At 37.5% G+C, this 27,615-nt stretch overlaps 1 protein-coding gene across 1 annotated transcript in view; it reads right to left on the reverse strand.

The window, feature by feature from the left end:
* kalrna (kalirin RhoGEF kinase a) overlaps nucleotides 1–27,615 on the reverse strand; it is a 282,218-nt gene that overhangs the window by 97,172 nt on the left and 157,431 nt on the right. Inside the window, exons 33-40 of the mRNA XM_062061506.1 lie at nucleotides 20,339–20,408; nucleotides 19,254–19,343; nucleotides 18,955–19,047; nucleotides 18,762–18,873; nucleotides 15,553–15,743; nucleotides 8,382–8,483; nucleotides 7,038–7,186; nucleotides 2,799–2,901 (exon numbers count right to left, since the gene is read on the reverse strand). Coding sequence (XP_061917490.1) covers nucleotides 2,799–2,901; nucleotides 7,038–7,186; nucleotides 8,382–8,483; nucleotides 15,553–15,743; nucleotides 18,762–18,873; nucleotides 18,955–19,047; nucleotides 19,254–19,343; nucleotides 20,339–20,408 — 910 coding nt within the window. The remainder of the gene's footprint in view (nucleotides 1–2,798; nucleotides 2,902–7,037; nucleotides 7,187–8,381; nucleotides 8,484–15,552; nucleotides 15,744–18,761; nucleotides 18,874–18,954; nucleotides 19,048–19,253; nucleotides 19,344–20,338; nucleotides 20,409–27,615) is intronic.

The following is a 27,615-nucleotide window of genomic DNA, read 5'->3' on the forward strand; positions in this document are numbered from 1 at the left end:
GTTTTGCCACATGCTTGCTATCAAAATTGACCTCCAGAAGAACATTGACGCATTTGAATGCATCACTGAGAGCTCCTCTCTACTACAAAGATCAATCACATGTCACCTGTTGCTCCAGAAGAACAACTATTATAACTTTGTTTACCACTGACCAGCAGTCAGTTGGTAAGCGGCGGGGGCGTGGCCAGGGGGTGAGGGGGCGTGATCGACGTCATCGTAGGATTTGCATAATTGGCTATGTTGCATTTATTTTTGATAAAGACTAAATGTAATATATACTTTTCAAGATCAGCCTGTTATAAGTTATTTATATGAATGTATTTTTATGTTTAAACGCATGCGCACACACACACACACACACACACACACACACACACACACACACACACACACACACACACACACACACTATAGCTGTACGAGTCAAAATATGCGCTAAAACGGTATTGCCTCTCACGCCCCCCCGAAATGAATGTTTCTTTATCAGTATTTGTCAAGATATAGGCCATTACGCTATTGGCTCTCACGCCCCCCTGAAGTGAACGTTTATTTACCTGTATGTGTCAAGATATACACTAATGCCTCTCACGCACTACCAAAAGTGAATTTTTATTTATTTATCTGTGCCAAGATATAAGCTATTACTCAATTGCCTCTCACGCCCCGTCGGAAGTGAATTTTTATTTATTTATATGTGCCAAGATATACGCTATTACGCAATTGCCTCTCACACCCCCCAGAAGTAAATGTGTATTTATCTGTGTCAAAATGTACGCTATTACGCAATTGCCTCTCACGCCCCCCCTGAAGTGAAGGTTTATTAATTTATCTGTGTCAAGATTTACGCTATTACGCTATTGCCTCTCACGCCCCCCCCCAGAAATGAACATTTATTTATTCATGTGTGTCAAGATATACGCTACTGCCTCTCACACTTCCCTGAAGTGAAAGTTATTTAATTTATCTGTGCCAAGCTATATGCTATTGCCTCTCACGCCCCCCCGAGGTGAAAGTTTATTCATTTATCTGTGCCAATATATATGTTATTACACTGTTGCCTCTCACGCCCCCTTGAAGTTAAAATTTGTTCATTTATCTGTGCCAATATAAATGCTATTACGCTATTGCTTCTCATGCTCCCCTGAAGTGAAAGTGTATTTATTTATTTGTGCCAATATATACACTATTACGTTATTGCCTCTCACGCCTCCCCAGAAGTGAAAGTTTATTAATTTATGTGTATCAAGATTTACGCTATTGCCTCTCACGCCCCTCCAGAAGTGAAAGTGTATTCATTTATCTGTGACAAGCTATACGCTTTTTCCTCTCATGCCCCCCCTGAAGTGAAAGTTTATTCATTTATCTGTGCCAACATATACGCTATTGCCTCTCATGCCCCCACTGAAGTGAAAGTTTATTCATTTATCTGTGCCAAGATATACGCTATTGCCTCTCACGGCCCCTCAAAAATGAAAGTTTATTAATGTATGTGTGTCAAGATATACGCTATTGCTCTATTGCCTCTCACGCCCCCCAGAAATGAAAGTTTATTCATTTATCTGTGCCAATATATATGTTATTACGCTATTGCCTCTCACGCCCCCCCAGAAGTGAAAGTTTATTAATTTATGTGTGTCAAGTTTTACACTTTTTCCTCTCACACTCCCCCCAAAGTGACATTTTATTCATTTATCTGTGCCAACATATACGCTATTGCCTCTCACGCCCCCACTGAAGTGAAAGTTTATTCATTTATCTGTGCCAAGATATACGCTATTGCCTCTCAAGCCCCCCCAAAAATGAAAGTTTATTAATGTATGTGGGTCAAGATATATGCTATTACGCTATTGACTCTCACGCCCCCCAGAAGTGAAAGTTTATTAATTTATGTTCGTCAAGATTTACGCTATTGCCTCTCACGCTCCCCTGAAGTGAAATTTAACTCATTTATCTGTGCCAATATATACGCTATTACTCTATTGCCTCTCACGCCCCCCCTAGAGCGAAAGTTTATTCATGTATCTGTGCCAAGCTATACGCTTTTTCCTCTCACGCCCCCCTGATGTGAAAGTGTATTCATTTATCTGTGCCAACATATACGCTATTGCCTCTGACGCCCCCACTGAAATGAAAGTTTATTCATTTATCTGTGCCAAGATATACGCTATTACACTATTGCCTCTCATGCCCCCCCAAAAATGAAAGTTTATTAATGTATGTGTGTCAAGATATACGCTATTGCCTCTCACGCTCCCCAGAAGTGAAAGTTTATTAATTTATGTACAGTATGTCAAGATTTATGCTATTGCCTCTCACGCTCCCCTGAAGTGAAAGTTAACTCATTTATCTGTGCCAATATATACACTATTACGCTATTGCCTCTCACGCCCCCCCGAAGCGAAAGTTTATTCACGTTTCTGTGCCAAGATATATGCTATTACGCTATTGCCTCTCACGCCCCCCCGAAGCGAAAGTTTATTCACGTATCTGTGCCAAGATATATGCTATTACGCTATTGCCTCTCACGCCCCCCGAAGCGAAAGTTTATTCACGTATCTGTGCCAATATATACGCTATTGCCTCTCACGCCCCCCCCGAAGCAAAAGTTTATTCACGTATCTGTGCCAAGATATATGCTATTACGCTATTGCCTCTCACGCCCTCACCAGAAGTGAAAGTTTATTCATCTATATGTGGCATGATATACGCTATTACGCCATAGCCTCTCACACCTCCCCCCCCCCCACACATATGTAACAACGCCACTATTTGAGGAGCACTGCTTTAGCGCCTCCTACCTTGTCGCTGTCCACGGTGTTCTGCGAGGTTCTGGAGGCGATGGAGATGGTGTCCGGCTGGCTGCCGCCGTCTCCTTGGCTGTCTCCGTCTTCGCCTCCGTCCCTGAACAAACACGTTTTACGAGCTGGCGTTATTTTTTATTTTTTTCTTGTGATTCTGTTTTTTTGGCCAATAAAAGCCAGGCCTTTAATCAGTGACATTTAAAAAAACCAAAAAAAAAACAATGGAATCAACAGCTGTGGCTGTAGGAAGCCTCCCGGTGTAGTGTGAACTCCCATCAGCACTTTACAACATCATGTGTCAGACTTGCGACTTAAAGCTAGTTTAGCAGCTAGCTTAGCTATAAGCACGCCCGCTCCTGGTTCACTCTTGATGTGTAACATGTCGTCCTCCAGTGATAGTACACTTTAAATTGATATTTAAAATACTAAGAAATGCAGTTTATCTGCGGTAATGGAGGAGATTATTATTAATTTAGTGGAGTGCTCCACACTGTGTATGGAGACACATAATTAGCTGCTGGCTTGTCAGCCGGCAGACTTAATATAAATACAGTGTCCCACAAGGGATCTGCATTAATGGGGATTAATCGGCAATAATATGCATTAATTGGCATTAATCTGCATGAATCGCCATGAATCGGCATTAACTGGGATTGATCGGCATTAATTGCCAATAATCGGCATTAATCTGCATGATCGCCATAATCTGCATGAATCGGCATTAATCTGCATTAATCGCCATTAATCTGCATTAATCGGCATTAACTGGGATTGATCTGCATTAATCGCCAATAATCTGCAATAATCGCCATTAATCTGCATGAATCGGCGTTAATCGGCATTAATCTGCAATAATCGGCATTGACTGGGATTGATCGTCATTAATCGCCAATAATCTGCAATAATCGCCATTAATCTGCATGATCGCCGTAATCTGCATGAATCGGCTTAATCAGCATTAATCACCATTAATCGGCATTAACTGGGATTGATCGGCATTAATCGCCAATAATCTGCAATAATCGCCATTAATCTGCATGATCGCCGTAATCTGCATTAATTGGCGGTAATCTGCATTAATCGGGATTAATCGCCAATAATATGCATTAATCGGCATTATTTTGCATTAATCACCATTAATCTGCATTAATCTGCATAAATCGCCATTAATCTACATTATTTTGCATTAATCGGCATTAATCGCCATTAATCTGCATTAATCGCCATTAACTGGGATTGATCGGCATTAATCGCCAATAATCTGCAATAATCGCCATTAATCTGCATGAATTGGCGTTAATATGCATGAATCGGGATTAATCGCCAATAATATGCATTAATCGGCATTAATCGGCACTATTCGCCATTATTCTGCATTAATCACCATAATCTGCATTAATCGCCATTAATCTGCATTAATTTGCATTAATCTGCATTAACTGGGATTGATCGGCATTAATCGCCAATAATCTGCAATAATCGCCATTAATCTGCATGATCGCCGTAATCTGCATGAATCGGCGTTAATCAGCATTAAACTGCATTAATCACCATTAATCGGCATAAACTGGGATTGATCGGCATTAATCGCCAATAATCTGCAATAATCGCCATTAATCTGCATGATCGCCGTAATCTGCATTAATTGGCGTTAATCGACATTAATCTGCATTAATCGGGATTAATCGCCAATAATATGCATTAATCGGCATTAATCTGCATTAATCGGCATTAACTGGGATTGATCAGCATTAATCGCCAATAATCTGCAATAATCGCCATTAATCTGCATGATCACCGTAATCTGCATTAATCTGCATTAATCGGCATAAATCACCATTAATCTGCATTATTTTGCATTAATCGCCATTAATCTGCATTAATCGCCATTAATCTGCATTAATCGCCATTAACTGGGATTGATCGGCATTAATCGCCAATAATCTGCAATAATCACCATTAATCTGCATGAATCTGCGTTAATATGCATTAATCGGGATTAATCGCCAATAATATGCATTAATCTGCATGAATCGGCACTAATCGCCATTATTCTGCATTAATCACCATAATCTGCATTAATCGCCATTAATCTGCATTAATCGCCAGTAATCGGCATTAACTGGGATTGATCGGCATTAATCGCCAATAATCTTCAATAATCGCCATTAATCTGCATGATCGCCGTAATCTGCATTAATTGGCGTTAATCGGCATTAATCGGGATTAATCGCCAATAATATGCATTAATCGGCATTATTTTGCATTAATCACCATTAATCTGCATTAATCGGCATTAATCTGCATAAATCGCCATTAATCTACATTATTTTGCATTAATCGGCATTAATCGCCATTAATCTGCATTAATCGCCATTAACTGGGATTGATCGGCATTAATCGCCAATAATCTGCAATAATCGCCATTAATCTGCATGAATTGGCGTTAATATGCATGAATCGGGATTAATCGCCAATAATATGCATTAATCGGCATTAATCTGCATTAATCGGCACTATTCGCCATTATTCTGCATTAATCACCATAATCTGCATTAATCGCCATTAATCTGCATTAATTTGCATTAATCTGCATTAACTGGGATTGATCGGCATTAATCGCCAATAATCTGCAATAATCGCCATTAATCTGCATGATCGCCGTAATCTGCATGAATCGGCGTTAATCAGCATTAAACTGCATTAATCACCATTAATCGGCATTAACTGGGATTGATCGGCATTAATCGCCAATAATCGCCATTAATCTGCATGATCGCCGTAATCTGCATTAATTGGCGTTAATCGGCATTAATCTGCATTAATCGGGATTAATCGCCAATAATATGCATTAATCGGCATTATTTTGCATTAATCGGCATTAATCTGCATTAATCGGCATTAACTGGGATTGATCAGCATTAATCGCCAATAATCTGCAATAATCGCCATTAATCTGCATGATCACCGTAATCTGCATTAATCTGCATTAATCGGCATAAATAACCATTAATCTGCATTATTTTGCATTAATCGCCATTAATCTGCATTAATCGCCATTAATCTGCATTAATCACCATTAACTGGGATTGATCGGCATTAATCGCCAATAATCTGCAATAATCACCATTAATCTGCATGAATCGGCGTTAATATGCATTAATCGGGATTAATCGCCAATAATATGCATTAATCTGCATGAATCGGCACTAATCGCCATTATTCTGCATTAATCACCATAATCTGCATTAATCGCCATTAATCTGCATTAATCGCCATTAATCGGCATTAACTGGGATTGATCGGCATTAATCGCCAATAATCTTCAATAATCGCCATTAATCTGCATGATCGCCGTAATCTGCATTAATTGGCGTTAATCGGCATTAATCGGGATTAATCGCCAATAATATGCATTAATCAGCATTATTTTGCATTAATCGCCATTAATCTGCAATAATCGGCATTAACTGGGATTGATCGGCATTAATCGCCAATAATCTGCAATAATCGCCATTAATCTGCATGATCACCGTAATCTGCATTAATCGGCATAAATCGCCATTAATCTGCATTATTCTGCATTAATCGCCATTAATCTGCATTAATCGCCATTAACTGGGATTGATCGGCATTAATCGCCAATAATCTGCAATAATCGCCATTAATCTGCATGAATCGGCGTTAATATGCATTAATCGGGATTAATCGCCAATAATATGCATTAATTGGCATTAATCTGCATGAATCGGCACTAATCGCCATTATTCTGCATTAATCTACATTAATCGCCATTAATCTGCATTAATCGGCATTAACTGGGATTGATCGGCATTAATCCCCAATAATCTGCAATAATCGCCATTAATCTGCATGATCGCCGTAATCTGTATGAATCGGCATTAATCAGCATTAATCGCGATTAATCGTCAAGGCAATCACATACTTTTGCATGAAAATGGGCCGATACTGATCGGTGGCCGATACTAAAAAACAAAAACGCTTTAAACCAAAATGGTCCGACTTCCTGTATATTTTATAGCACGTCTCTTGAGACTTTTTTTGTGGATTAACATAAAAATAATTTTGGTGAGTGAAATTTTTCAAACAGTCTCGTATTTTTAAGCAGGGGAAAAAGAAATTAAAAAAAAAAAAAAAAGACATTTAAAGACATTTCAGAAAATGATGCAGTTGTAATAGTTTTTGAAAGAGTATTTTTGAAAATAAAAGCATCACCTCTTGGCGGTGTTCCGAGGTTTGGCGAGCGCCGCCGTCTTTGGCAGCTGAACGGGCTCTTTCAGCGCCCCCTTAAGGTGGGTCATCCTTTCCTGGATCACCTCCCTGATGTTCTTGATCCACTCCTGCTTGGCCTCCACACCCGACGCCTGCACCACGGGCAGCAAGCCATGCGTTACATAACATCCATGTTCCATATTTACTGTGTAGTCAATCCATGTTCCATATATACTATGTAGTCAATCCATGTTCCATATATACTGTGTAGTCAATTGCTAGCATGTTAACTCTTGAAGCTAACTTTACAGGTATAGACCTCTTTTGGTAGTTGGCCCACACTAACTTTTAGCATGCTAGCTATTTTAGATCATTCTGCGGGTATACTCTTCGGGGTCGTACATTTTGGTACTTGATTGATGCTAACAGCATGTGTGAAATAACAAAAATATTTGACCCTGAGGTGTACACCTGTAAAATTAGCTAAAAAGCTAGCATGCTAATGTTAACATGCTAAGAGTTAACATGCATCACATATCAAAATATTTGTGTACGTCTGTAAAATTACCTATAAATCTACCGTGCTAATTTTAGCATGATAACATTAAAACATGCTAATAATGTCCACAGATTCAAACCGTTCCAAAGTCAAAATAAAATAAAAAGCTAACTTGCTAACATTTTTGGCTATTTTAGCTAATTTTGCGGGTGTACGCTTGAGTCATACATTTAATTACTTGATGGATGCTAACAGCATGTGTGAAATAACAACATATTTGACTCTTAGGTGTAAAATTAACTAAAAAAACTAGCACGCTAATGTTAGCATGTTAACATGCTAAAAGTTAGCATGCGTCAAGTATCAAAATATATTACTCTGAGGAGTCTACCGTACCTGTAAAACTTGCTAAAAAAGTATAGCATGCTAATCTCTACAGATTCAAATCGTTTCAAAATCAAAATGCTCCTTACTAAAAAGCTAACTTGCTAACATTTTTGGCTAACTTTACAGGTGTAAACCTCAGAGTCATTCTTGAGCTAATTTTGCGGGTGTACTCTTCAGAGTCATAAATTTTAGTACTTGATGGATGCTAACAGCATGTGAGCAATAAAATATTGGACTCGGAGGCGTATATCTGTAAACTTAACTAAAAATCTAGAATTCTAATGTTAGCATATTAACATGCTAAGAGTTAGCAGCCGTCAAGTATCAAAATATATACAGGTAACATGCTAATGACAACCGATTCAAACCGTTCCAAAGTCCAACTGATCCATGCTAAAAAGCTAAAATGCTAAAATTTGGGGCTAATTTTCCAAGTGCGTTATTGTCCATCATCTACTTGCCTTCAGTACTGTCTTGTTGTCAGACGAGGGCGTCCTTCCGGCCCAGAGAGCAAATTTACACGGGTCGCCTTCGATGTGCTCCGTCACCCCCAACTCTGACGTCTGCAAACATCAAAAACAATCACATAAAAATCAATAAATAAAAAGAATAAAGCAATAAAATAAAAGGAACAATAAATAATAATCATTTAAAAAATGGCATACGGGTGAAACAATACTTGAGTTTGAGTTGAGTTTGAGTTTATTTCGAACATGCAAGCATACAACATGATACATCACAATTTCCAGTTTCTTTTCAACATGTTCGAAAAGGAGTAGGAAGAAGCAGAGCTTATTTAATCCTACCCCTTTTCTTTACATAACAGTTGCAAAACTTTTTGTTCACTTCCTGTTCACAATTTTTTCACAATAAACTCCATAAGTAATTACAATAAAAATAAATAAATAAATAATAGAAAGAATTTAATAATAATAATTGGTGAAGTAAGTCATATTTCATATGATGAGATAAGTAAGATTACTTTAAGAATGAATGAATGGATGGATGAAATAAATTGAGAATGTTTGTCATGGTTCTTCTTCATTGTACTTTGTAAACACTTTAAGTTTGAAGAGTTTCTTGAAGTGGATCATATTAGTACATTGTTTGATTGCTTTGCTTAATCCATTCCATAATTTAATTCCACATATTGATATACTGAAGGTCTTAAGTGTTGTACGTGCAAACAAATGTTTTAAATTACGTTTTTCTCTAAGATTATATTTCTCCTCTTTTTTTGAGAAGAATTGTTGTATATTCTTGGGTAGCAGGTTATAGTTTGCTTTGTGCATAATTTTAGCTGTTTGCAAATTCACTATGTCGTGGAATTTCAGTATTTTTGATTCAATAAATAAAGGATTTGTATGTTCTCTATATCCAACATTATGTATTATTCTAACTGATCTTTTTTGTAACACCGTTAATGAATGAAGTGTACTTTTGTAATTATTTCCCCATATTTCTACACAGTAGCTCAGATATGGTAACACTAGTGAGCAGTAGAGAATATGAAGGGATTTTTGGTCTAGAACATGTTTTGCTTTATTCATTATTGACGTGTTTCTTGCAACTTTATGTTGTATATTTTTTACGTGAGATTTCCAGTTCAATTTATCATCAATCATTATACCTAGAAATTTGGTTTCATTTACTCTTTCAATTTCTATTCCATCTATTTGTATTTGTGTTTGACTTTCTCTTCTACTATTACCAAATAGCATTATTTTAGTTTTACTAAGATTCAACGATAGTCTGTTTTTGTCAAACCATCTTTTTAATTTATTAATTTCTTCTGTTATTATTTGTATTATCTCCTGTGTGTTCTCTCCTGAACAAAACGCTGTTGTATCATCCGCAAATAATACTAACTTTAAATCTTTTGTAACTTTACAAATGTCATTTATATAGAGATTGAATAATTTAGGTCCTAGTATTGATCCCTGAGGTACACCACAGGATATATTTAGCGTTGTAGACGTGTGTTCGCCTAGCTTCATGTATTGTTTCCTGTTCGTTAGATAACTTCTTATCCAGTTTAAGACTAACCCTCTGATGCCATATCGTTCTAGTTTTTTGATTAAAATATTGTGATTAATTGTGTCAAATGCTTTAGTTAGATCCATAAAAACCGCTGCTGCACATTTTTTACTATCTATTGCATTGGTAATTTCTTCTGTAATTTCAATTAAAGCCATTGAAGTTGAAACATTAGCTCTGTATCCATATTGGTTCTCTTCGAGTATTCTATTTTTATTTATGAAACTTTCTAATCTGTTATTGAACAGTTTTTCAATGATTTTAGAAAATTGTGGAAGTAGAGAAACAGGTCTATAATTTGTAAATTGATGTTTATCTCCAGTCTTATAAATTGGTGCAACTTTAGCTATTTTCATTTTGTTTGGAAATGTACCTGTTTGAAATGATAGGTTACTAATATACATTAATGGTCCTGAGATCTCTTCAATAACCTTTTTTATCGTTTCCATATCAATTCCGTTACAATCAGTTGAAGTCTTAGATTTACATTTTTTCACGATTGTAACTATTTCCTCCTGTGTCACATTACTGAGGAACATGGAGTTGGGATTTCGCTCTATGGTATCATTATAGTCCTCAATTGGAACTGGGTCTGGAATCCTTTCTTCCAATTTTGGTCCAATATTTACAAAATAATTATTGAAGCTTTCAACTACTTCCTTTATGTTGTCATTTTTTTTATTTTCATCTAAAAAGTATTGAGGGTAGTCCCTCTTAGTTCCATTTTTAATAATGCTATTGAGGATGCCCCATGTTGCTCTCATATTATTTTTGTTCCTGTCCAACAATTCACTGTAATATTCTTTTCTACATGATCGTAGTATGTCTGTTAACTTGTTTTTATACTTTTTGTACTTAATTTCTGCCTCTATAGTTCTTTGTGCTATAAATTCTCTATATAGTGTATTCTTCTTCTTACAAGCATTTTTTAATCCTTTTGTCATCCATGGTTGATTATTCTTTCTCTGCTTGTTACTGAGTTGTATCCATGGACAATGTTTGTCATAAAGTATTATGAACTTGTTTAAGAAATGTTCATATGCTTCATCAACCTCTTTTTCATTATACACATTGTCCCAATCTTGCTTTTGTAGCTCAATTTTGAAGGCAGTCATCCTCTTCTCTGTGCACAGTCTTCGAAATGTCCTTTTGTCTTCCATGTTCTTCTTGTAGTTTCCATTATATATTGTAAAAACTGGCAGATGATCACTAACGTCGCTTATAAGTAGACCACTTGTAGTGTTATTATCAAAATCATTGGTAAAAATATTATCAATAAGCGTGGCACAGTGTGCTGTGATTCTGCTTGGCCTTGTGATTTTAGGATATAGACTGATGCTGTACATTGTATCAATGAAGTCATCAATAGACTTTTGCTTGTTGGGGTTCAATAAGTCAATATTAAAGTCACCACATAAGAACATTATTCTTTGACCATTGTCCATGTAAGTTGCCTTGATCCATTCTTCAAATGTTTCTATACTTGACTTAGGTGATCTATATATACAACTGATGAATATGTTTTTGCTTTTTTCCTGACATATTTCAATGGTTATACATTCTAAGATATTATCAATGGCAAATGACATGTTTTTTACCACTTTGTAGTTCAGGTTCTTCATCACGTACACAGCTACTCCTCCTCCATTTTTGTTGGTTCTGTTGATGTAGTTTAGTTCATATCCCTCCAGATCAAAATCTATTCCTTTTTTATCATCAATCCATGTTTCTGTGACAGCAATCACTTTGAAGGGTTCGTTGATGTGTTCCAAAAAGTTCTTAATGTTATTGTAATTTGCATACAAGCTTCTACTATTAAAATGAATAATTGACAATTTGTTATCACATTCAATGTTGCTATTATATTGATCATCTGTATAATAAAAACAACTATTACTGATGTGGGAGAAAAAATTTGTATCTGGATCTATATCATTTTCCAAATCCTGGTTTTTGTGATCTTTGTTGCAGAAATTTTTTAGTTCCATATTTTCTTGTTCAACAAACTTTGATGTTGTTTCAATAATCTCTATAAGTGTAGGTGGATGCAATCTTGAATCTAGGTCCTCTTGTTTAGTCGTCCCTTGGAACATAGTAGTGCCGATGCTGAATTTAGGTGCTTGTTTTCTGTCAGAGTCCATTATCATCGTTGTTGTGGTAGCTGTGTAAACTTTAAAAATTGTCCAGGTCCTTGATGTCATGGACAACAATTACTCTTGCTTCTGGACTTCCATTCAGCTTGATGTAGATTTTACAGTTGGTGCTCCAAGTTCCCTGGATTTTTCCCTGCCTTCTCAAGTCGCGTGCTTTCTTGGCGATTCCAGCATTGCGTTTTGTGAGATGCTCATTCATGTACACATTTGTTCCCTTCAGCTTCTTTCCCTGTCTCAGCAGTGCCATTTTAGATTTTCTGTTTACGAGTTTCACAAGCACGACTGGAGTGGCGTTGTTGTTTCTTCCGTTCAGTGGGATGCATGTTTCGATGGTATTAATGTCAATTTCAATTTCTTTTGATTGCAGGAAGTTGACCACTTGCTGTTCTGCTGAGACCATATCCATTTCATCTGGTTCACCTTCATTATTCACAGCTTTCGCATAGGATCTTGGTTTAATTCGGTGCCCTGTCACAATGATATCATTCATTCGTTTATCCTGATCCATTTCATCTATGATGTTCCTCAGCATGTTGTTGTCTTCTTGAAGGATCTTCATTTGTTTGCTCATTTCAGTGGCTTCTTTATTTCTGGAGTTGTTCTCTTTTTTCATTTCTTTCATTTCTTCTTTCATTTCTTTCATATCCTCTTTCCATCCATCCATCAATTCTTCCAATTTTTGTAACATTTCTTCTTTAAATTCCTGGAGTATTTTTTGTAGTATCCCTTCTTGAATCCCATCATGTCCTGTGCCCAGCTTCAAATCAGTATTTCCAGTCAATCCTTTAACTTTTGGCATCGCGGCAGTCACTGACGTCAGCGCCTCTTATGTCTTAAGGGCAGTTACCTCTTTAGCGACTTGCGGCACTTTTAACTTGTTTTTTCAACAATTTCGTACCTTGCGCCGTTCAGAGATCAATTTGAGGTGTCAGCCTGTCAACTTATATCACTCTGCGACGTCGGGATCACTTTAAAACAGCTGTAAACTTGCCGTAACTTTTGGTTGCTAGGCAACCGCTTTGAACTGCGGGAGGCGCCTTTGGCTTGCGGCTAACGGCTCTTCCACTCGTCTTATTTCAGCGTATCAGTGCCTCTCAACTGACCAAAATCAGATCGAAGATGCCAGGTGACTCTCCTGTGGCTGTGATCGCAAATCAGTGGTCAAATCAGTGGTCAAAATCTTCAGACTTAACAAAAACTCCGGTAGCAGAAGCGGAGCTTTTTTCTTTGCGTCCTTTCTCATTGACAGGAAGTCACGTTTGATTTAATATATAGATACTTGATTTAATATTATTTTTCATTTTTTTCAATGCGGTTTTGGCTTCTCTTCTACTATGATTTTGGGTGTTAAATTGGAGCTAAGTTGGTTAATCGTGATGAAAGCTAAAGCAGCGAAGATGAAAAGTAATAGAATATTGACACACCAACTAGGACTACGGGGTAAATGGTTGAAAAATCAGCAAAAATTAAGTTAGCATGCTAACAGTTAGCATGTGCCACGTAAGGTATACAGTTTGATTCTAAGGTGTGTGGCTGTGAAATTAGCTTTATAGGTTAGCATGCTAGCATGCTAATGATAGCATGTTAACAGTTAGCATTTATCAAGTACCAAGTTGTATAACTATGTGGTAAATGGTTGAAAAAAGAGCAAAACAAAGTTATCATGTGCCACGTAAGTTATACAGTATGATTATAAGGCAGGGGTTCTTAACCGGGGTTCGATCGAATCCTAGGGGTTCGGTGAGTCGGGCTCAGGGGTTCGGCGGAGGTCAAGACACACCCGACTCATCGTGTAAATAAAAACTTCTCCCTATCGGCGTATTACGGATATGGCAACAGCAGAAGTCAGACTGATTAGCAGGTGTGTAGTTTGTTGTGAGTTTATGCACTGTGTTGGTTTTGTTCTATGAACAAGGTGATGTTCATGCACGCTTCATTTTGTGCACCAGTAAAAAAAACATGGTAACACTTTAGTACGGGGAACATATTCACCATTAATTAGTTGCTTATTAACATGCAAATTAGTAACATATTGGCTCTTAACTAGTCATTATTAAGTACTTATTAATGCCTTATTCGGCATGGCCTTATTATAACCCTAACCCTCTAACCCTAACCAAATAACTGTAAATTAAGTCTTTGTTACTTAAAATATGTTCCCCTAGTGTCCAAATAACTCTAAATTAAGTCTTTGTTACTTAGAATATGTTCCCCATACTAAAGTGTTACCAAAAACATATAACTTTGTCTTAAATTTGAAAAAAAAAAAAAACATTTTATTTTTCACTAAAGAAGGGTTCGGTGGATGCGCATATGAAACTGCTGGGGTTCGGTACCTCCAACAAGGTTAAGAACCACTGCTCTATGGCTTGAGGCTATGAAATTAGCTTTAAAAGTTAGCATGCTAGCATGCTAATGCTAGCATGTTAACAGTTAGCATTTATCAAGTACCAAGTTGTATAACTATGTGGTAAATTGTTGAAAAAAGATAAATGGTTGGAAAAATAGCAAAATAAAAGTTGGCATGCTAACAGTTAGCATGTGTCACGCAAGTTGTACGGTATGATTAAAGGTGTATGGCTGTGAAATTAGCTTTAAAAGTTAGCATGCTAATGATAGCATTTTAACAGTAAGCATACCGTATTTTTCGGACTATAAGTCGCAGTTTTTTTCATAGTTTGGCCAGGGGTGCGACTTATACTCAGGAGCGACTTATGTGTGAAATGATTAACACATTACCGTAAAATATCAAATAATATTATTTAGCTCATTCGCGTAAAAGACTAGACGTATAAGATTTCATGGGATTTAGCGATTAGGAGTGACAGATTGTTTGGTAAACGTATAGCATGTTCTATATGTTATAGTTATTTGAATGACTCTTACCATAATATGTTAGGTTAACATACCATACACGTTCTCAGTTGGTTATTTGGTTTATTTATTTAAACCTTAGCATGTGTCACATAAGTTATACAGTATGATTAAAGGTGTATGGCTGTGAAATTAATTTGAAAAGTTAGCATGCTTGCATGTAAATGCTAGCATGTTAACAGTTGGCATATATCAAGTAGCAAGTTATATGACTATGCGGTAAATCGTTGAAAAAGCAGCAACTTAAAGTTAGCATGCTAACAGTCTAGCATGTTATATGGTATGATTCAAAGGTGTGTGGCTGTGAAATTAGTTTTAAAAGTTAGCATGCTAGAAAACTAATGTTAACATGTTAACAGTTAGCATATATCAAGTACCAAGTTATATGACTATGGGGTAAATGGTTGAAAAAATAGCAAAACAAAGTTAGCATGTTTCACACAAGGTATACAGTATGATTAAAGGTGTATGACCTTATAAAGTGTCAATAAAAAAGGAGTGTGTGGAAGTGGACTGAAGGGCCAAAGTACACACTACTACCCCCTGCTGGTCAGTGTACTGCACTCACCAGTAGTTTGTGTTTGTATTGATATTTGGTTCTTCCTGACGAGTCCTTGAACTCCTTGCTGAAGACCAGAGAGAACTCGAACAGGAAGAGGTGTCGGTCCCGCCCCTTTCGGATCAGGGAGCGCGGGTCCCACACCTGGAAACTATCCTGCAGGATCAGCTCGCCCTGAACCTCCAAGTTCTCCTCGAAACCTGCAAGGGAATGTAAGACGCTGTAATCGACGCCTCTCAACTGCAGAGAGTACCAGGCACTTACTATGTGGAACACATTCACACATACAGTAGTCTAACTGTTATTATTACACCTTTTATACTATTTTATTTTTTTTATTTTTTATTATTGCACCTTTTAAATGATTTCTTATATTTTATTTTATTATTTCAGCTTGTGTATGATTTCTTATATTTAATTTTATTATTTCACCTTTTATATTGTTTTTGATATTATATTTTATTATTGCACCTTTTATATAATTTCTTATATTTTATTTTGTTTTATTTTATTATTGCACATTTTATATAATTTATTGTATTTTATTATTGCACATTTTATATTGATTTTTATATTTTATTTTATTATTGAAACTTTTATATTATTGCACCTTGTATATTATTTCTTATATTTTATTATTCCACCTTTTACATTATTTCTTAGATTTTATTTTATAATTGCACCTTATATATTATTTATTGTATTTTTATTTTATTTTATTATTGCACCTAATATATTATTCCGTATATTTTATTTTATTATTCTACCTTTTACCCCCCGCCCCTTTCCACCCCCGGATTGTAAATAATGTAAATACCGTATATTACCAAATAGTACCCCGGGCGTTTATTTCACAAAATCGATTTTGGAGACAGGCGTTTAAAAGTTATTTATTTTTGCACCAGCCTGCACCAGGCCATTATTTGGTTACAATGGTAACTGTCCAGTATTTTTTTTTCGTACAAAAAACTTTAAATGTAAAAGCTATTGTAAACATACAAACAAAAAAACAAGAAATCAACATGAGGTAGGCTATCAAAAGACAAGAGATCAACAAGGCCTCAACATGGCAGTAGTGCAACAATTGTCAAATAGAATACCAATACTAAAAATAAATGAACTTTTTAAATAAAGCAGCCTACCGGGAAAAATAAAATTATGGTAACAAGTACTCAAGTATAAAACCCACCATCAAAACAGAACAATAATACTGTCACTTAAATAATATAAAGGCTACAGTACTCCAAGTTTTAAATAAAGCAGCATACAGGAAAAAATAAAATTATGGTACCAAGTACTCTATAAAACCATCAAAACAATAATACTGCAGCAAACGCAACCCCAGTAGCATTTTGATCTAAATTATGCAAATAACAGCCCATGGGCGGCTATTTGGACATAGGCGGTTATTAGGAAGAGGCGGTCAATTCACAAAATGGGGTCAGACCCCGGGCAGCTATTAGGACATTGGCGGTTATTTGCCCAAGGGCGTTTATTTGGTAATATACGGTAATTCAATGTACATACTCTGATGATCAATTTGTGTGATGACTGTATTATGCTGATAGCATACACTACCGTTCAAAAGTTTGGGGTCACCCAAACCATTTTGTGGCATAGCTTTCATTTCTAAGAACAAGAATAGACTGTCGAGTTTCAGACGAAAGTTCTCTTTTTCTGGCCATTTTGAGCGTTTAATTGACCCCACAAATGTGATGCTCCAGAAACTCAATCTGCTCAAAGTAAGGTCAGTTTTGTAGCTTCTGTAACGAGCTAAACCGTTTTCAGATGTGTGAACATGATTGCACAAGGGTTTTCTAATCATCAATTAGCCTTCTGAGCCAATGAGCAAACACATTGTACAATTAGAACACTGGAGTGATAGTTGCTGGAAATGGGCCTCTGTACACCTATGTAGATATTGCACCAAAAACCAGACATTTGCAGCTAGAATAGTCATTTACCACATTAGCAATGTATAGAGTGTATTTCTTTAAAGTTAAGACTAGTTTAAAGTTATCTTCATTGAAAAGTACAGTGCTTTTCCTTCAAAAATAAGGACATTTCAATGTGACCCCAAACGTTTGAACGGTAGTGTAAATTTCTACCGTGAATTGATTAACGTGGACGAGTTGAACAAGTTGAAAAACTTATTGGGGTGTTACCATTTAGTGGTCAATTGTATGGAATATGTACTGTACTGTGCAATCTCCTAATTAAAGTTTCAATCAAAAAATCTTTGAAGGTTGGTGACAATTTTCCGACGCGGAGCTTGGAAATTCCGACCTCCCAAAACGCACCATTAGCATGCTAGCGCTAGCTTTTCTAGTTTGTTGTTGTTGTTTTTTTTGCTCGTTTTACAGGCAAACATTCAGGAGTCGACGCTTAGCTATCCGGCTAGCTCAGGGGTCGGCAACCCAAAATGTTGAAAGAGCCATATTGGACCAAAAATACAAAAACAAATCTGTCTGGAGCCGCAACAAATTAGAAGATATTACATACATATAGTGTGTCATGAGATATACATTGAATTGAGATGACTTAAAGGAAACTAAATGAGCTCAAATATAGCTACAAATGAGGCATAATGATGCAATATGTACATATAGCTAGCCTAAATAGCATGTTAGCATCGATTAGCTTGCAGTCATGCAGTGACCAAATATGCCCAATTAGCACTCCACACAAGTCAATAACATCAACAAAACTCACCTTTGTGTATTCACGCACAACGTTAAAGGTTTGGTGGACAAAATGACACAGAAAAAGAAGAAAAACACGTCCTAAAAAGTCGGAGAAAGTTATACACTACGGTGAGTTCAAGGACCGCCAAAATTAGTAGGACAAAACGGCGCTCGCCAAATACTCGAATCAGTGAAGCATGTTTAATACAAACAGTGTGCTTTATAACAATTAGGGAGGTTTGTGTCATGTTTGTCCTCCTACAGAAACCATATTAAAACAAAAAATATTTTTTTTTTCCCCTCATCTTTTTCCATTTTTCATACATTTTTGAAAAAGCTTCAGAGAGCCACTAGGGCGGCTAGAGCCGCGGGTTGCCAACCCCTGGGCTAGCTAGTTCGGCTTGTTTTGTTTTTTAGCATTACTATTAATTTTTATAAAGTATGTTGAATATTTTCATACAATTTGGATTGTTTCCGTCATAGCTTTTGCGAGGAACTAACTACTCGGGGTGTGTTGGGTCTCGGACTCGGTACCTTCCAGCATGGCCAGGTGCATGGCGTCGTTGGCTCGCTTGGGGACGCTCAGCATGACCTCCAGACCGTCTTTGATCTCCCCTTTGCCCTCCTCGCAGCAGGACAGCAACTCCTGCCCGCCGGGAAGTCGAGGACAGTCGTTAATAATAATAATAATAATAATAATAATAATAATAATATCGTCGCCAGGTACCTTCAGCAGCAGCTGGTACTTGGTGATCCTCTGCACGGGTTTGATGAGGTAAGACGAGATGGAGTTGGCGAGTCCTCGCCGCTGCTGGATGTCCTGACGGTGGACAGACACACAGACACACTCATTCTAGCAGCGTGTACCTAATGAAGCGACCGCCTTCGCATTGCAGGGGATATGGAAATAATGCATCACCGCCCTCTGCTGGCAAAGAGGGGTAACTACAACCTCTAATTTCATGTGATTATTCATGTCATTGAGAATATTGTCATGTCTTCGCACAGTAAAGGGTTTGTTCTCACGTCAAAGAAAGTTCCGGCGTGTTCCAGAATGAGCTGACTGGAGTCGGGTTTGTTCTTGCAATAATCCACGTAGATGTGGAACTTGTCAGCCTGCGGGAGGAACCACAAAAATGTTAATAACAATAATAGAGACAATAATAATAATTATAATCCATCCAGCCATCCATCTTCTTCCGCTTATTGGAGGTCGGGTCGCGGGGGCAGCAGCCTAAGCAGGGAAGCCCAGACTTCCCTCTCCCCAGCCACTTCGTCCAGCTCCTCCCGGGGGATCGCGAGGCGTTCCCAGGCCAGCCGGGAGAGATAGTCTTCCCAACGTGTCCTGGGTCTTCCCCGTGGCCTCCTACCGGTCGGACGTGCCCGTTAACACCTCCCTAGGGACGCGTTCGGGTGGCATCCTGACCATATACCGAACCACCTCATCTGGCTCCTCTCGAGGAGCATGATTATAATAATCATGATAATAAATTATTACAGTAATACTAAAAATAATGATGATTATCACAAAAAATAGGGCAGCACAGTGGAACAGGGGTTAGTGCATGTGCCTCACAATACGAAGGTCTTGAGTAGAGATGTGCGATAATGGCTTTTTTGCCGATATCCGATATTGTCCAACTCTTAATTACCGGGGTGGCGTGGCGAAGTTGGTAGAGTGGCCGTGCCAGCAATCGGAGGGTTGCTGGTTACTGGGGTTCAATCCCCACTTTCTACCATCCTAGTCACGTCCGTTGTGTCCTTGGGCAAGACACTTCACCCTTGCTCCTGATGGCTGCTGGTTAGCGCCTTGCATGGCAGCTCCCGCCATCAGTGTGTGAATGTGTGTGTGAATGGGTAAATGTGGAAATACTGTCAAAGCGCTTTGAGTACCTTGAAGGTAGAAAAGCGCTATACAAGTACAACCCATTTATCATTATCATTATAATAATAGAAATAACCATACTAATGATAATAGTAATTATAATGATACAATAATTATATTTATGATAATAAAAATAATAATGATAGAAATAACAATAGTAAAAATGATGAAAATAATAATAATAAAAATGATGATGATGATGATAATGATAATAATGATGCCTTACCCAGGTGACAAAGCAGTGTCCAACGTCCTCTGGCAGCTGCTCGTAATTGATCAGCTCCTTTAGGAAAATACTGCAACAACACAATAAAAGTATGAAAAATACTGCAACAACACAATACAAGTAAGAAAAATACTTCAACAACACAGTAAAAGTATTTTTTTTTAAAGTACTGCAACAACACAGTAAAAGAATAAAAAATACTGCAACACAATAAAAGTATGAATAATACTGCAACAACACAGTAAAAGTATAAAAAATACTGCAACAACACAAAAGTATTAAAAAATACTGCAACAACACAGTAAAAGTATAAAAAATACTGCAACAACACAGTAAAAGTATAAAAAATACTGCAACAACAAAATAAAAGTATAAACAATACTGAAACAACACAGTAAAATAATACAAATACTGCAACAACACAGTAAAATAATAAAAAATAGTGCAACAACACAATCAAGAATATTCAAAATACTGCAACAACACAATTAAAGTATAAAACAAATACTGCAATAATACAGTAAATGTATTAAAAAATGCTGCAACAACACAGTAAAATAATAAAAAAATACTGCAACAACACAAAAGTATAACAAATACTGCAATAACACAATAAAAGTATTTTAAAAATAATGCAACAACACAGTAAAAGTATAAAAAATGCTGCAGCAACACAGTAAAACAATAAAAAAAAATACTGCAATGCAGTAAAATAATAAAAATACCGCAACAACACAGTAAAAGTATAAAAAGTACTGCAACAACACAATAAACGTATAAAAAATACTGCAACAACACAATAAAAGTATAAAAAATACTGCAACAACACAATACAAGTATATAAAAAATATTGCAACAACACAATAAAAGTGTAAACAAAATACTGCAACAACACAACAAAAGAGTAACAAATACTGCAATCAAAGAATACAAGTCATATGTTGTCAATGAAAACACTGGGCTTGGTTCAGCAGGTTTTGAGTCTTTTTCCTACTTGTTGTGCACAAAGTTCCAACTAAAACAAACTTCTCAGACATTCTTACAAATGTCTCCTGAAAGGAGCAAAGATGTCCTTGAAGTACAGGATGATGATGATGAAGGCAGCCAGGAGAGAAGGAGCAGTCCATCTCCACAAAGCAGCACAAGACCACTCAGTTTTTAAATGGCTTTACATTAAAATGTTTGATTTTGTCTTAAAAATACTTTTAGCATTGAAAAAAAACACTTTTTCTTTAATGAGTTATTTAACAATAAGCAATAATCCACCACAAAACTGTTTTAAGGGAATGTTTTGTCATTATTGGTAAAGGAAAAGGCTGTTAGGTTTTTTTTAGCAGAAAAGTTCAAACATGTTTTCCTTGTAAATCTGCCATACAATAAACTATTGAGTGGAAGCTGTTAGAAGTGCAACTTTATTCTGTTTTTGGAGTTCCTCAGGGACTCGTTTGAGGTCCACTCGTATTTTTTCTTTGATCAAAAAAAATGTTATGTTATAAAAAAAAATCCATCTTTGACAAATTAGTTAAATTTAAAGGGTGACCACTTTGCAACATTTTAGGAAAATATTTCACATGTTTTTCCTGTAATATTTATTTTAATTCATTTAAATTTTTTACAAAAAGAACATAAAAGACGTTAAAAAAACACAAATAATGATACGTAATATTTATGGATATGTCTGAGGATGCTGAAAGATTTGAAGTGTTTAAAACAAAAAATATTTTAATATATATGTCCGTTTTTTCAGCGGAGGAGGGACAGTGTGAATTTAATGCATCAAAATCAGTGTTGTTATGAATTATTTACACACACACACACACACACACACACACACACACACACACACACACACACACACACACACACACACACACACACACACACACACACACACACACACACATACATATATATATATATAAACATATATATATGGTTTTTTTAAATACATATATACATATATATATATATATATATATATATATATATATATATATATATATATATATATATATATATATATACACACATATACATATATTTATACGTATATATATATATACATATATATGTATATATACATATATATATATATATATACACACATACAGTATATATATATAAATATATATATGTATATTGTCATGTCTGTGTTGATCATGTTTTTGTTTTGCTTGGTTTTTGGACACTTTTTAGTTCTTGTCTTCACTCCCTTGCTTTGTCACCATAGTAACCATTAGTTTCACCTGTTTCACATCGTCATGTCACGCACCTGTCTCACGTTTTCACTAATCATGTCACTAGTATTTAAGGCCATTGTTGCCAGGCAGTCGGACTGGCGACATCACTCTTGACACACACCATTACGATCCATGCCTTTTTCTTGTCAAAGTAAGTTTTTTGTTTATTAATGCTACAGTCAGTGTTTTTGTTTCATTGATCATAGTTTCTGCCATTGTGCAAGTTTTGTGTTTATTGCCAAGTTTGTTATCTCCGCTGTGAGCGCCTTTTGTTTGTACTTTTTTTTAGTTAGAATTAAAAATGTATTTAAATTCACGTCTTGCACGCGCCAATTTTCCATTGCCTTCTGGGAGAACAAACCACGCCATAGACCCATGTATGTCGGCAGCATAAAAGTTCTCCCGCAGGAAAATTGGCGCGTGCAAGACGTGAATTTAAATACATTTTTAATTCTAACTCAAAAAAAGTACAAACAAAAGGCGCTCACAGCGGAGATAACAAACTTGGCAATAAACACAAAACTTGCACAATGGCAGAAACTATGATCAATGAAACAAAAACACTGACTGTAGCATTAATAAACAAAAAACTTACTTTGACAAGAAAAGGGCATGGATCGTAATGGTGTGTAGAGTGTGTCAAGAGTGATGTCGCCAGTCCGACTGCCTGGCAACAATGGCCTTAAATACTAGTGACATGATTAGTGAAAACGTGAGACAGGTGCGTGACATGAGGATGTGAAACAGGTGAAACTAATGGTGACAAAGCAAGGGAGTGAAGACAAGAACTAAAAAGTGTCCAAAAACCAAGCAAAACAAAAACATGATCAACACAGACATGACTATATATATATATATATATATATATATATATATATATATATATATATATATATATATATATATATATATATATATATATATATATATATATATGGGGTCACATTGAAATGTCCTTATTTTTGAAGGAAAAGCACTGTACTTTTCAATGAAGATAACTTTAAACTAGTCTTAACTTTAAAGAAATACACTCTATACATTGCTAATGTGGTAAATGACTATTCTAGCTGCAAATGTCTGGTTTTTGGTGCAATATCTACATAAATGTATAGAGGCCCATTTCCAGCAACTATACCTCCAGTGTTCTAATGGTACAATGTGTTTGCTCATTGGCTCAGAAGGCTAATTGATGATTAGAAAACCCTTGTGCAATCATGTTCACACATCTGAAAACAGTTTAGCTCGTTACAGAAGCCACAAAACTGACCTTCCTTTGAGCAGATTGAGTTTCTGGAGCATCACATTTGTGGGGTCAATTAAACGCTCAAAATGGCCAGAAAAAGAGAACTTTCATCTGAAACTCGACAGTCTATTCTTGTTCTTAGAAATGAAGGCTATTCCACAAAATTGTTTGGGTGACCCCAAACTTTTGAACGGTAGTGTATATTTATGTATATATATATTTATGTATATATATATTTATGTATATATATATATATATATATATATATATATATATATATATATATATATATATATATATATATATATATATATACACACACATATATTTATTAATATGTATACATATACTGTATATACATATATATTTATGTATATATATATATACAGGTATATATATTTATGTATATATATATATACAGTATATATATATTTATGTATATATATATATATATACAGTATATATATATATATTAGGGCTGCAACTAACGATTAATTTGATAATCGATTAATCTGTCGATTATTACTTCGATTGATCGATTAATAATCGGATAAAAGAGGCAAACTACATTTCTATCCTTTCCAGTATTTTATTGAAAAAAAACAGCATACTGGCACCATACTTATTTTGATTATTGTTTATCAGCTGTTTGTACATGTTGCAGTTTATAAATAAAGGTTTATTTTTTATTTTTCTTAAAAAGCCTCTGCGCATGCGCATAGCATAGATCCAACGAATCGATGACTAAATTAATCGGCAACTATTTTTATAATCGATTTTCCATCCATCCATTTTCTACCGCTTATTCCCTTCGGAGTCGCGGGGGGGCGCTGGACCCTACCTCAGCTACAATCGGGCGGAAGGCGGGGTACACCCTGGACAAGTCGCCACCTCATCACAGGGCCAACACAGATCGACAGACAACATTCACACTCACATTCTGTGACAGTTTGACCCCACACTGTCACTGTTTGACCTTTGGACTTCCTCACAAACCGTGCACATTTGTTGGGAAGCTCAACATGGACAAACTACAAACATTCAATCTTGTTAGCTAGTGAAAAGCATGTGCTCAACAAACAAATTGTTACCTGTCACCCACCATGGCTCTGAACAGTTGACTAAAAGAGTCAGGGTGGGGTTGAGGGCTTTATATAGGTGAACACACCTGCATTCACTAATTAGGCCAAATTTGGGTCAAACCATGATTATCAAAAGCTGGGTATTACAGAAGGACACTGGACATTTGAAAGTTGTGTTGTCTAAAGCCTGAATATACTGTGTACAAAAATGACTGCTCTACACATGCAAAAGTACTATGTGAGTACTTTTTAGACATGTGATGGTTATTTATGGTGTAATTTCCAAAATAACTGTTTTCTTAATTCCCCCTGTCAAATTGGTCCCAGCTAGTGGGCGGAGCTATGGGCTATTTAAGTTGGAAAATGCCGTTTTTCTGACAGTCTGCTGTTGGGGAGGTTCTCTGTCCTGAGCAGGAGTTTCGGTCTCCATGCATCATCTACTGAGAGTGTAGGTGCTTTGTTTTCCTGTCATTGTTCACCTTTTGACACTTTTTGGGATTTCAATAAATGTTTGTAAACTGTTACCAACTGCGTGCCTTGCCATCCTTGATTTGAAAGTCTGGTTTGCAACGGTTACATTACCTTCACCCGAGGCGGGGTGTGACATATGGTGGCAGCGGTGGGATGGCAAGCCGCAGAGTTTACAACAAATCTGGCAGAGGGCAGGCCAGAACTGGTTTGAGATCCCAAGTGTCGAAGGTGGCAATGACAGAGGAGACTGATGAGATGGCTGGTCGAGGGGCCACGGCGATGAGGCTGGACCGGACGACTATGGCTGAGGAGCGTGAAGTTGGATGGAACACAGAGGAGTCTGAAGAAGACGTCAAAGGTTTTGAGAACTCTGGGGCTAGGCGTAAGCAGCATAGGAAGGGTTCTTGGAAGGCTAGGTGGTCTGCTGAGCCACCAAAGACTGAAAGAGTGCTAAGTGAACCTACCCTGGTTAACATGTTCCAAGACTTTTTGATTGGACAGCAACGTAGGGAAGCTATCATAGTCCGTGAACTCCAGGAGTTAAAAAATGTCTGTACAAGGCCTAGCCTAGATCACTCACTCACTAACCAAAATGCTAACCGTACTACTGATGATAGTCGTTATGAGCAGTCGCCCAAACCCAGAACTCGCCCACAGCCAACTCCTAGTCCTCAAGCGTCGCCGTCCAGAGATTCCTTGCCACCTGACCATCATCTCCGACAAGGCCCAAAGATGCTCCCTTTCCAGCAGGGTGAGGACATCGAAAACTTTCTTGTCCGCTTCGAGCGCATCGCTCGCACCTGGGGCTGGCCTCAGTCTGACTGGGCCTGCCGACTTGTTCCACTCTTGACCGGCAAAGCTCTGGATGCCTATTCTGCGATGGAGGAAGATGCTTCCAACGTCTATACTGACCTTAAAGAAGCCCTCCTTGCTAAGTTTGATATCTCTCCTGAGACTTATAGACTCCAGTTCCGGTCAACCTACATTCCCCCTGGTGAATCTCCCAAGGAGACTTACAACAGACTCAAAGGTCTCTACAGAAGATGGATCAAGCCAGAGCAGCATTCCAAAGAAGACATTGCAGAGCTCTTCATTCTGGAGCAAATGCTTCGCATGCTGCCCAACGAAATGAAGACTTGGGTGAAGGAACATGAGCCAGAAGACGGACTTACTGTTGCTAAACTTGCAGGCCAGTACTTGAATGCTCGTAAAGGACTCCGAATGCCAAGGCAGCAGAACAACCGTGTAGCAGCCCAAGGTGCAGCCGACCTGTCACACCAAAGAGGTGTGCAGAAAGCAGGTGGTTATAGCACCTCAGGGGACAACAGACTGCTCCCGAGACAGAGTCCAGTGAAGGATCTCATCTGCTACCACTGCCAACAGCCAGGGCATCGAGCCCCAGTCTGCCCCTTGAAAGGTCCCAAGCTGTCCAGCTTCTGTCATGTTCCCCATCCATCTGTCCCAGCTTCAGTCATGGCACCTGCTCTTGCACCCAATTCTGAACCTGAGGCCAAACCTATCATGGTGCCAGCTTGTGTTAATGGCCGTCCAGTGCAAGCATTGTTGGACACAGGTAGCTCCATGACACTGTTGAACCATTCTTTTGTGTCACTTGGTAATCTTGACTATCAGCATGCCACAGCCATTCAATGTGTCCATGGTGATCAAAGAATATATCCCGTGGCTGATGTGACCATCGTCATCGATGACCAGGCTTTCTTGCTCCGTGTGGGGGTTCTTGATCACATGCCCCATGACATGATCTTGGGCAGAGACTTGCCTATTCTGCATGATCTTGTTCATCAGACACACACGCAGAAAGTGAAGTCCAGTTTTATTCCAGCCATTCAAGAGGCTTATCCAGTACTCACCCGTGCCCAGACAGCCAAGATAGGGCTGGAGCCTCTTCCTGACTTGGACCCTTCTCTATGCCAGGGTGGTCAGAAGGGCCCGCCCAAAAGTAAGAGCCAGCGCCGCCTGGAGAAAATCCAAGGTACTCCACTGTTGGGTAATGTGTCAAGCTTGAAACCTGATGAAGAGTGGCAAGTACCTGAAGACATCCGAGAGCTACAGAGAGCTGACGTCTCACTGGCTCCCCTGCTGGCTAAGATGAAAGATGCAAACATCCCCTTGCAGCCAAACCAGGGTGAAAAGTATGTCTTGGAGGATGGAGTTCTGTATGTAGCAGATCAGTCAGAGAATCGCTTGGTGGTCCCTACCTGCTGTAGGCCCCTTGTACTG

This window comes from Entelurus aequoreus, linkage group LG10 (assembly GCF_033978785.1).
Source record: "Entelurus aequoreus isolate RoL-2023_Sb linkage group LG10, RoL_Eaeq_v1.1, whole genome shotgun sequence".
Classification (NCBI taxonomy): Eukaryota; Metazoa; Chordata; class Actinopteri; order Syngnathiformes; family Syngnathidae; genus Entelurus; species Entelurus aequoreus.